The sequence below is a fragment of the Crinia signifera genome, chromosome 8 (genome assembly GCF_055691185.1).
Source record: "Crinia signifera chromosome 8, ASM5569118v1, whole genome shotgun sequence".
NCBI lineage: Eukaryota > Metazoa > Chordata > Amphibia > Anura > Myobatrachidae > Crinia > Crinia signifera.
The window spans coordinates 15,518,576-15,531,154 of record NC_139224.1 but is presented as its reverse complement, the minus strand read 5'-3'; the positions used below and the strand labels follow the sequence as shown (position 1 = coordinate 15,531,154).

The window sequence follows — 12,579 nt, the reverse complement described above, 5'->3', positions numbered from 1 at the left end:
TAGAATGATTGCGCTGTGTGACAGAGGGGTCCACAGAGTATTATGTCACCGGGGTATCGGTGTCTGTGCGACTACTTATAGTGTAGTGACGGCATAAACTCTGCTTCCCAAACGCCAGCTGTGGCGGGGGGAATACCTGAGAGCCTAGGGGCCTAGGATACTACGGTGTGACAGGCAGCAGACATTGCAGGGCCTCGGTCTGTTTTTCTCTTTCAGTATATTGCTGCGGAGATAACGCTGTGTACAGAAGGTGGGCCTTATAACATAGCCCTCCACAGCTCTGTATACTGACGTTAGTCAATCTGCGGCTCTCCAGCTATAAGGGAACTACAAGTCCCAGCATGTCCTGCCAGCCATTGAGTATTGAACTCATGGTATAACATGGAGTAATGACCGCTATTTACACCTCTCACTTCCCCGGTCATTAATATCTGAGCCCTTCACACTTCCACAAATCCCTGTCACCGCGTATTACAGGCTTTGTGTGATTGGCACTTTGTACAGCGCTGTATCTCTGGCATGTGCACCGTGTATGAGGCCTGTGACGTACATGACCCATGCAGATCAACAGCTATATATATATATATATATATATATATATATATATATATATATATATGTCCTAATGGCCACTGCCATTATGGTTGTAACATATAATACACCCAGGCAGCCAATCACATTGTACATTATATGATATACAAACAGGCAGCCAATCACAATGGGTGTTATATGATATACACACAGGCATCCAATCAAGATGTACGTTATATTACATACACACAAGCAGCCAATCATGATGTACGTTTTATAATATACACAGCCAGTCACAGCGGGCATTATATGTAACAGGCAGCCAGTCACAATGGACATTATAAGTAACACATACAGGCAGCCAGTCACAGCGGGCGTTATATGTAACACGTACAGTCATCCAGTCGCAGCGGGCGTTATATGTAACACATACAGGCAGCCAGTCACAATAGACATTATAAGTAACACATACAGGCAGCCAGTCGCAGCGGGCGTTATATGTAACACACACAGGCAGCCAGTCACAGCGGGCGTTATATGTAACACGTACAGGCAGCTAGTCACAGCTGGCGTTATATGTAACACATACAGGCAGAGAGTGTTTGGGATACAGGACAATAACCCAAATGTCTCTTTGTGGCCTGAGTACAGTTATATGGATATATTGGCATGTATTCAATGCCGGTGCGAGCGGCCGGCGAGGGGGTTAAACTGCGAGGATCACAGAAAACCAGTGATCCTCGCAGTTTAACCCCCGCGCCGGCCGCTCGCACTATGCAACGTTCCGGGGGAATCCTCGAAGTCACAGACCGGCGAGGATTCCCCTAAACTGCGAGAGCCGAGGCTAGTGCAGCAAACTCGCTGTAATTAGCCTCGGCTCTCACAGCTTTTGGAGGCACATACGCCAATTCTCCCTCGCTCAAAAAACGGAGCGAGGGGGAATTTGCGTATGAGGGGGGGTCAGTTGAATACTGACAGGGTGAGCGGTGACTGCGAGCAAAAAGTCCTGCCCGCAGTCACCGTTTGCCCACGGCATTGAATATATGCCATTATATTAGTATATACATAGGGCTCTCTCTCTCTTACAGAGCTATGTATGTATGTAAGTATTATTCTTCATGAATCCTCCTACACCCTATAACTGCCGAATGTTAATAAGAACCGCGCCCTAACGAGTGGTGTGAGGCCTGCTGGGATTCCGTCCTGTCCTTATGGAGACGCATTCCAGAACAGGCGTGTAACACACCCATCTGTCCTGTGCGACACACCCTCAGTGACAATAACTCACCCTCCACCCACGCTGACTCCCAGTCACAGACAGACAGGGCCTGGTAGTCACACCTGGGACATGTAGTGCAGACAACATTGGTATGAGAGCGCAGGCCGTGCTGGGACTTGTAGTCCGGATTCCTGAACCTTGCCCTCATGGCTATTTTTACCAGGGGCTGCGTTTCGCCAGATACTGGGTCGCGCTTACAGTATATCTGCCATTTTGAAGCTCAATAAAACAAACACGCAGGACAGTTTCAGGGGGGTGGATTTAAAATGTGCATCAAATTAGGGGCACCCTGTAGCTGAACCCTAAATCACATGGTATAAATAAAATATAAGTGTCCGGTATTCGTGGGCTAAATGCAGAATCATTGGTGCAGCCAATGGGATGTGACGCCAGGGACAAGCTGGTGTACATACGCGTGATCCACTCTCGAATACATACGCAATTGCTGCCACTTATCTGCTCTAGAGACAGGCTGATGGGGGCCGGAGCGGAGGTCGCAGACCCTCCCTGACAACTGCGTTGTTCTGACACTCCAGGAAAATGTCCGGTTACCACAAATGGCGGCTTCCTGTCAGTGAAACTGCAAGGGGATTGCTATTAGGATCCAGGTGGATTTTCTGTCGCTAATTACCCTCACGCATGTATGATGAGTACGTAATACATGCGCAGCCATTCAATAATCGCTCGTTTGTGAATCCGCTGATTACTGATACATTCTACATTAGGCCCTAAATCGCTCCCTCTGTGGCCGCCTCTGTCACCGTACAGCAGCAGATGGTATGTTCCCTGAGTGTTCCCAGCTCACACCCATATGATGCCTCAATGCTGAGACACAGCAAAGATGTGCTCACACAGACAGTGCCTGGGTGGTGCGGTGTATATTATACAGATCTGGGGATGCGGCCACGTGTGTGCTGTGTATATCATACAGATCTGGGGATGCAGCCACGTGTGTGCTGTGTATATTATACAGATCTGGGGATGCAGCCACGTGTGTGCTGTGTATATTATACAGATCTGGGGATGCGGCCACGTGTGTGCTGTGTATATAATACAGATCTGGGGATGTGACCACGTGTGTGCTGTGTATATCATACAGATCTGGGGATGCGGCCACGTGTGTGCTGTGTATATCATACAGATCTGGGGATGCGACCACGTGTGTGCTGTGTATATCATACAGATCTGGGGATGCAGCCACGTGTGTGCTGCGTATATTATACAGATCTGGGGATGCGACCACGTGTGTGCTGCGTATATTATACAGATCTGGGATGCAGCCACGTGTGTGCTGTGTATATCATACAGATCTGGGGATGCGGCCACGTGTGTGCTGTGTATATCATACAGATCTGGGGATGCGGCCACGTGTGTGCTGTGTATATCATACAGATCTGGGGATGCAGCCACGTGTGTGCTGTGTATATCATGCAGATCTGGGGATGCGGCCACGTGTGTGCTGTGTATATTATACAGATCTGGGGATGCGGCCACGTGTGTGCTGTGTATATCATGCAGATCTGGGGATGCAGCCACGTGTGTGCTGTGTATATGATACAGATCTGGGGATGCGGCCACGTGTGTGCTGTGTATATCATACATATCTGGGGATGCAGCCACGTGTGTGCTGTGTATATCATACAGATCTGGGGATGCGGCCACGTGTGTGCTGTGTATATCATACAGATCTGGGGATGCAGCCACGTGTGTGCTGTGTATATCATGCAGATCTGGGGATGCGGCCACGTGTGTGCTGTGTATATTATACAGATCTGGGGATGCAGCCACGTGTGTGCTGTGTATATCATGCAGATCTGGGGATGCAGCCACGTGTGTGCTGTGTATATGATACAGATCTGGGGATGCGGCCACGTGTCTGCTGTGTATATAATACAGATCTGGGGATGCGGCCACATGTGTGCTGTGTATATCATACAGATCTGGGGATGCAACCACGTGTGTGTGGTGTATATTATACAGATCTGGGGATGCAGCCACGTGTGTGCTGTGTATATTATCAGAGCAGAGTCTGTCAGTGTGTCAACATCTGTTGATGTGTAACGTTATGGGTGTGTCAGCACCTGTCTTTGTGTCAGCGTGTCAGTGTCTGTCAATGTATTAGTGTTTGTTTGTTAGCTTCTGTGTGTCAGCATCTGTTAGTCTTTCAGCATCAGTGTCTGTATGTGTGTCCGCATCTGTCAGTGTGTTAGTACCTGTTTACCACTGTGTCAGCATCCATCTGTTAGAGTGTTAGTGTCAGTGTCATTGTGTCAGTGTCTGTCCGTCAGCGTATGTCTATCAGCGCCTGTCTGTCTGTGTCAATGTCTGTGTGTCAGTGTCTGCCAGTGTCTATCAGCACCCGTGTGTCAGCATAATCTGCATGTCAGTGTGTCAGTATCTGTTTGCCACTGTCAGCATCCATCTGTTAGTGTGTTAGTGTCTGTCAGCATCTGTGTGCCACTCTGTCAGCATCCACCTATTAGTATGTCAGTGTGTGTCAGTGTATGTCTATCAGCACCTGTCTGTCTGTGTGTCAGTGTCTGCCAGTGTCCATCAGCACCTGACTGTGTGTCAGTGTCAGCATAAGTCTGCATGTCAGTGTGTATCTGTTTGCCACTGTCAGCATCCATCAGTTAGTGTGTCAGCATCTGACAGTGTGTCAGTATCTGTGTGCCAATGTGTCAGCATCCATCTTTTATTGTGTCAATGTCTGTGTGTGCATTGTAAATGCGATCTTGATAAATGCGCCCTAAGTGTCCAGACCAATGCCAGCTTACTGCTGCAGACAGCGGCAGCCTCCACCTCATCTGAGTTACAGAAGCAGTTGTGGGGTCTGCGCATGCGCGATTATCGGGGGGTCTGTAGCCCATAGGCTACAATTGGCTACCACCATCTTAGAATGGCTGTAGACCCAAGACCTGATCAAGATTCCTGCTGCCGTCCCTCCTGATACATTTGGGTTTTTTGGGCTGCTATATCGGTTTGTGTTTGTGTGTGGTGTGTTTGTGTATGGTGTGTTTGTGTGGTGTGTGTGTGTGTGTGTGTATGGTGTGTTTGTGTATGGTGTGTTTGTAAATATGGAAGTGACAGCTCAGACTATAAATGTCTGTGTTTAGTTTTTAGGGAAAATTCCTGACATATTGATTTACTGACACATCTATTGTGTGATCTCAGGCCCTGGTCGCCCCCCTGAGTAGCGTATTCTGTACACAGCGTCCCACACAAATAACTCACCCCTCTCTTACCCGCACACTGCCATGTACCCCCATATTACCCTGGCACTGCCATTTACACACCATATTACCCCAGCACTGCCATTTACACACCATATTACCTTGTCACTATCATGTACCCCCATATTACCCTGGCACTATCATGTACACCCCATATTACCCTGGCACTGTCATGTACCCACAATATAACCCTGGCACGATCGTGTACCCCCATATTACCCTGGCACTGCCATGTACCCCCCCCCCCCCTCATATTACCTTGTCACTATCATGTACCCACAATATATCCCTGGCACGATCGTGTACCCCCATATTACCCTGGCACTGTCATGTACCCACAATATATGCACCCGTCTGCTGTACCCTGGCACACACCTGGAGCCCCGGGCTGACACCTACCTTCAGCGCACACTTCTGCCCAGTGTCCCTGCGGTAACACTCCAGCACTTTGCCGTTGATGCCCAGGCCCAGCACCTGCTTGGACACCTTGTAGTCGTCGGTAATGGCATGGCGCCTGATGGGCAGTGCCAGTGGTGCTGGTGGGAGGCTGTCGGTGCCCGGCCCCGGCACATTGGCATTCTCCTCCATGCTGCCCCCTCAGGACTGTGCGGCAGCCCCCAGACTCATGGCGGCAGATAGGTGCTGGTGTCCCGGAGACTGAGACAGCGATTCCCACTGTCACCGGCTCTACTGCCACCAGGGGGCGGGGACGAGGCGGAGACAAGGAGGGGAAGGGGCGGAGGTGTGGAGGAAACTGGGCGAGAATAGGCGGGAAATAGGCGGAGAGAAGGAGGAGACTAAAACCACGCCCTCTTTTGCCGACTCTACGGGGCGTATCCGGAGTTATCGCAGGAACCGGTTATTACTCTAATTACTATTATTTATTGTATCTCACACCCACACACACACACACACACACACACAGCAGTAACACTAACACACACAAAGCAGGGACACTAACACACACAGCAGCAGTGACACTGTAACACACATAGCAGTAACACTAACACACACAAAGCAGGGACACTAACACACACACACACACACACACACACACAGCAGCAGTGGCACTGTAACACACACAGCAGTAACACTAACACACACAGCTGCAGTAACCCTAACAAACACAGCAGGGATTCTGTAACACACACACACACACACACATACACACACACAGCAGTAACACTAACACACACAAAACAGGGACACTAACACACACACACACAGCAGCAGTGACACTGTAACACACATAGCAGTAACACTAACACACACAAAGCAGGGAAACTAACACACACACACTCAGCAGCAGTGACACTGTAACACACATAGCAGTAACACTAACACACACAGCAGCAGCAGTGACACTAACACACACAAAGCAGGGACACTAACACACACACACAGCAGCAGTGACACTGTAACACACATAGCAGTAACACTAACACACACAAAACAGGGAAACTAACACACACACACAGCAGCAGTAACACTAACACACACAAGGCAGGGACACTAACACACACACACAGCAGCAGTGACACTGTAACACGCATAGCAGTAACACTAACACACACAAAGCAGGGACACTGTAACACACACACAGCAGCAGTGACACTGTAACACACATAGCAGTAACACTATTACACACACAGCAGCAGGGTCGCCAACAGGGGGGTGCTGTGGGTACAGCTGTGCAGGGCCCGGGCAGCTCATTTTGCCCACCACAACCCCCTCCCCCACCCCTGACTGCCTCCGCTGCGCTCAGTGCGCTGAACAAAGCAGGCCCCATAGTGCAGGCCCAGGACACCGGCGGCCAATGAAAATGCTGCACCGGCTTTTGAGCCAATCAGATTTCGCATACCAGAAGCCACTAAGAGCGGCTTCAGGTACGCGAGCTGTTATTGGCTCACCAGCCGGATCTGCATTTTAAATGGCCACCGGCACCCTGAACTAAAGAAGCCTGCGCTATGCGACCTCCGGGCTGCAGCTCATCGATAGAGGAGATGGGGCGCAGGAGCTGGGTTTCGGTAAGTCAAGTGAGGAGGAGGAGGGGCGGGGGACCTGGACTGGAAATGAGTCCCAGGCCCCAAAATTCCCGATGGCAGCCCTGCACAGCTGTAACACTGTAACACGCAGAAAGTAGTGACACTGTAACACACACACACACACAGCAGTAACACTATCACACAACATTAACATACAGTATTGGGCACTTTAATATTAACACACAGCAGTAACACTGTAACACACACAGCAGTGACATTGTAACACAAACACACAGCAGTGACACACACACAGCAGTGACACACATACACAGCCGTGACACTGTAATATACACATAGGGGGGGGGGGAGAGAAAAAGGATAGGGAGAGAGAGAGATGAGGGTAGAATAGTTAAGGGAGGAGATATGGAAGAGGGAGATAAAAGAAAGAGAGCAGGGAAAAGAGAGAGGAGGGGGTGGAGAAAAGAGGGGGGAGAGAGAGAAGGGGAGAGAGGGAGATGGAAAAAGAGGAGGGAGGAAGAGAAAAGAGGGGTGGATAGAGGAGGGGAAGAGATAAAAGTGGAGGGAGAGAGAGGAAGAGGATATAGAACCGAGGGGGAGGGAGGAGAGAAAAGTGGAGGTAGAGAGAGAGAGAGGAGGGGAGGAGAGATGAGAGGGGAGAGATGGAAGAGGGAGATAAAAAGAGGATGAGGAGGGGGAGAAGACAATTTGATGGGCAGAGAGGAAGAGAGCAGAAGAAAGAGAGAGAGAGAGTTTGGAGGAGATAAATGATGGATGAGAAAGATAATGGGGGGGGTGTCACAGGAAAGAGGATGTGGAGAGAGAGAGAGGAGCGGGAGGGGGATTGGCTATGGAGAGAGAGAGAGAAAGCAGAGGGGGAGAGAGAGGAGGGGAGAGGCGATAGAGACACACACACAGAAGTGATTGGAGAAAGAATAAAGGTACCCTCGGCAACACCAAGCACACCAGCTAGTACCATTAATATACTGTAGCAGCCAATGAGCCAGCATGTATGATGTGCATTCTTTAATATATTTTGAAGATGAAGGGTTGCTATGGGCAACTTCTGCACTTTTGAATAGGCTTGATAGAGTAGTCAGTTATTGTCAACATTGATTGTATAAGATATCACGTTTCTTTTTTTTTTTTTTTTCTTTCAGTATATACCTGGCTTCCATGTACGGCTTATCTCACACCAAGCCAGATGCACCAGGCCCTAAACAGTGAGATAGAGGAGAGCAATAAACCACCAGCCAATCAGCTCATGTCACTTTTACAACACTGCAACTATGTGGCCTTATGTGGAAGGGGAGTGGCCTAGTGCGGCAACTTCCTTTTTTCTCCTTTTTGGGGCATGCTCAGTGTTCCCCAAGCAGCTGGTCATCCCCGTCCCTCTCCCCGCACTGATGGATCCTGTGCACATGAGTACAGTGGCTCCCCCAACTGTCCCCCTGGCCGCAGGCCACTGTCCAATTAGCAAGACCGTCCTGCTGTAATTGGGACATTTGGCAGGTATGCCCTACTCCTAGTTTGGTACTCCAGCCTTTGGCTGAGATGCAGGGGATAAGAGATATTGGAAAGTTCCAAAAAGCCTGTTGATTCCTATCAGAAGGTGAGGGATGTGTTAGGTTGGAAGACAAAGGAACTTCTCTGGCCACCAGGAGTTGCAGCTCTCTGCACAGGCAAAGGGGATCGATGGGATGTGAGGATTCAGGACAGGAAAAACACCTTAGAACAAAGGAAGAGGGGAGATCTGATGCGACAAGATGGACACAGCGTATTGTCCAGTGATGCAGTCCAGGCGGGGGGCTGTGGATAACAGGCATGGCCGTCCATATCCCCGAGCCATATAGAAAGGGGACAGTAGCGTGTGGGAGCAGCGGGCGAGGTTGCAGATGGAGCACCTTTGCCATTATTGGATGTATCCCCCCGGTTCACGCTGGAGAGACGGACGAGCTGCAACAGGTGGTGGGTGGGCGGAAGATCATCACAGAGGAGGGAGGAGAGAAGGCCGGTGCTTCAGCCTAGCAGAGCCCCCACGCTGGCATCCCTTGGGTGGCCTCCGGCTGGTGGACCATAGGCGCGGCAGCAGAGGAGGCCTCTGCTCACAGGAGACACCAGCAGTGGCATCCTTCCCTGCAGGCCCTACAGGCTCGGCCTCTGCCCCCAGGAGACAACAGCAGTAGCCCATACTTGCCGACTTTGGCATACTCCTTTCCGGGAGAAGCCCGGAGAGGAGTGAAAGGGGGCGGGTAGAGGCTTCGTTTTGGGAGCGGGGCACGGGTGATGTCATCAAGCCCCGCCCCCATGACGGGCTGAAGCCTCAATTTGCGGGTCCGTGGGTGGGGGGAGGGGCTAAAAATTACGCGAAATGCCGCGAATTGCGTCATTTAGCCCCGCCCCCTCCACGCGGACCCGCGAAGTCATAGTTTTTAGACCGCGGGGAGAGGGGGAGCCGGGGCTGTAGGGAAATGCGGGAGACTTGCCCCCCTTCCCGCGGGACCGGTAGGGGGACCCGATTTGCGGGACCCTCCCGGCCATTCCGGGAGGGTAGGCAAGTATGCAGTAGCCCCCTTCCCTGTAGGCCCAGCCTCGGCCCCCCTGCCTCACCCACGCCACACGCTCTGGCCTACTGCACAGTCGCGGCCCCAACCATGGCCCCCCGACACATTGCCCCCCCAGAAGCTTCCAAGTGATCAGGGCTCAGCCATAAAAACACCATGAAACAAGGAAATGGCCTGTTCAGGCCCTGCTGCTGAGCTGGAAGTAACTTTAACCAAGATAGCGACACTGATGGCTGCCTAGGAGCTGTGCAGCTCAGCCAAATATGTATTCCCTTCTTTTTTTATATATATACACACATGTGTTTTCTGTACATGTTCCCTGTGTGATAACTCTACTGTTGTCTTATATCATCACCTACCTGGCTGCTGCAACGACCAATGGCGCTGCTGATGGCTGCCTAGGTGCTGTGCTGCTCAGCGGGTATGTGTTCCCTGTGTGATAACTGTACTGTCTCTGTGTCACGATACGGGTATTGAAGCAAGCTCTCTTACCAGCTAAGTGTCTGCGCAGGCTCAGCTTGCGGTACAAGTTCCGATACAGCCGGTGTCCTGAGTACTGTGCGCCTCCATCTCAGTCATCCTCTGGTCCTCTCAGCGCTGCTGAGTCTGCGGCTGCGCGGCGAACCACTTCCCTCACCCGCAGAGACAGTGTCCTGTGCTCAGCAAGTTCCCTGTCCACCGCCATTGCTCCTGGCCACAAGCATGGCATTGGCAAACAACCTTTCCCGCCATAGTCTGACATGGGGGCTGCCATGTTTTCTCAGTCACATGTCTGTCTTGTCCAATCCGGAGTGGAGTGATCTCCCTGTCATACCTGCCCGGCCAATCCTGGCCAAGCAGTGGGTATAAGTATGCTGGGAGCGCTCACTCCATAGCTAGTGTTTCATTTGTCATCTATGCATGCAAGTGTCTCCTGCTGGTGTATGTCTCTCCTCTGCTGCAGTGTATTCTCCAGGTCCACCATCGCCTGTGAGTGTCCAGGTTACCATCGCCTGTGAGTGTCCAGGGTATCATCGCCTATGATCTGCCACTGCCATCCAGACTCACCTCAAGCGGGTATCAGCCTAGCTCCGGGATTCCATTCCCATCCGATGTTCCACCATCGATTGTGTCCGATATTCCGGTTTCCAAGTATACATCTCCAGTCCGATATTCCGGATTCCAAGTATACATCTCCAGTCCGATATTCCAGATACCTCATATCACATCTGCATCCGATGTTCCACCATCAATTGTAAAGTATTGCCATTACTGTGACTGTACCATACCATCTTGAATACTTTACCTGCATTTGTTACCTACAACCTTCCATAATAAATCTGGTTGTATTTTACACCTGACTGTTTACTGCCTCTGGGTGCACTGTCGTGCAAGGTATATGCACAAGGGTCTCCTACAGCCTGCCCGGTTTCAATATCGATCCAGACCCCCACCAGAGGTCTTTGTCTCAGCGACTCAGACCCCTGGTGTGACACTCTGCTTATATTGTTACCTACCTGTCTGCTGCAGGACCAGTGGCGCCGCTGATGGCAGCCTAGGCGCTGTGCAGCTTGGCGGGTAGGTGTTCCCTGTGTGATAACTGTACTGTCTCTGCTTATATGGTTACCTACCTGGCTGCTGCAGCTACCAGTGGCGCCGCTGATGGCTGCCTAGGCGCTGTGCAGCTCGGGGGGGGAGGGGGATGTGTTCCTTGTGTGGTAACTGTACTGTCTCTGCTTATACTGATACCTACCTGGCTGCTGCAATGACCAGTGGCGCCACTAATGTCTTCCTAGACGCTGTGTAGCTTGGCAGGTATGTGTCCCCTGTGTGATAACTGTACTGTAACTTACACCTGCTATTGGGGGTAACTCCGGGTATATAGCGCTTACACCTGCTATTGGGGGTAACTCCGGGTATATGGCGCTTACACCTGCTATTGGGGGTAACTCCGGGTATATAGCGCTTACACCTGCTATTGGGGGGTAACTCCGGGTATATATCATGTACACCTGTTATTGGGGGTAACTCCGGGTATATAGCGCTTACACCTGTTATTGGGGGTAACTCCGGGTATATGGCGCTTACACCTGCTATTGGGGTAACTTCGGGTATATAGCACTTACACCTGCTATTAGGGGTAACTCCGGGTATATAGCCACTTACACCTGCTATTAGGGGTAACTCCGGGTATATAGCCACTTACACCTGCTATTAGGGGTAACTCCGGGTATATGGCGCTTACACCTGCTATTGGGGGTAACTCTGGGTATATGGCGCGTACACCTGCTATTGGGGGTAACTCCGGGTATATAGCTCTTACACCTGCTATTGGTGGTAACTCCGGGTATATAGCGCTTACACCTGCTATTGGGGGTAACTCGGGGTATATGGTGCTTACACCTGCTATTGGGGTAACTCCGGGTATATAGCGCTTACACCTGCTATTGGGGGGTAACTCCAGGTATACAGAGCTTACACCTGCTATTGGTGGTAACTCCGGGTATATAGCGCTTACACCTGCTATTGGGGGTAACTCCGGGTATATAGCCACTTACACCTGCTATTGGGGGTAACTCCGGGTATATAGCCGCTTACACCTGCTATTGGGGGTAACTCCGGGCATATGGCGCTTACACCTGCTATTGGGGGTAACTCCGGGTATATGGCGCTTACACCTGCTATTGGGGTAACTCCGGGTATATAGCGCTTACACCTGCTATTGGGGGTAACTCCGGGTATATAGCACTTACACCTGCTATTGGGGGTAACTCCGGGTATATAGCGCTTACACCTGCTATTGGGGGGTAACTCCGGGTATATAGCGCTTACACCTGCTATTGGGGGGGTAACTCCGGGTATATAGCGCTTACACCTGCTATTGGGGGTAACTCCGGGTATATAGCCGCTTACAACTGCTATTGGGGGTAACTCCGGGTATATAGCCACTTACACCTGCTATTGGGGGGGTAACTCCGGGTATATAGCGC

The 12,579-nt window shown here is 51.0% G+C and overlaps 1 protein-coding gene across 1 annotated transcript in view; it reads right to left on the bottom strand.

Annotated features, from left to right (window-relative positions):
• Positions 1-5,770, bottom strand: part of MAPKAPK3 (MAPK activated protein kinase 3) — a 28,670-nt gene extending 22,900 nt beyond the window's left edge. Inside the window, exon 1 of the mRNA XM_083155808.1 lies at positions 5,443-5,770. Coding sequence (XP_083011934.1) covers positions 5,443-5,631 — 189 coding nt within the window. The 5' untranslated portion in view covers positions 5,632-5,770. The remainder of the gene's footprint in view (positions 1-5,442) is intronic.
• Between the last annotated feature and the right edge of the window lie 6,809 nt (positions 5,771-12,579).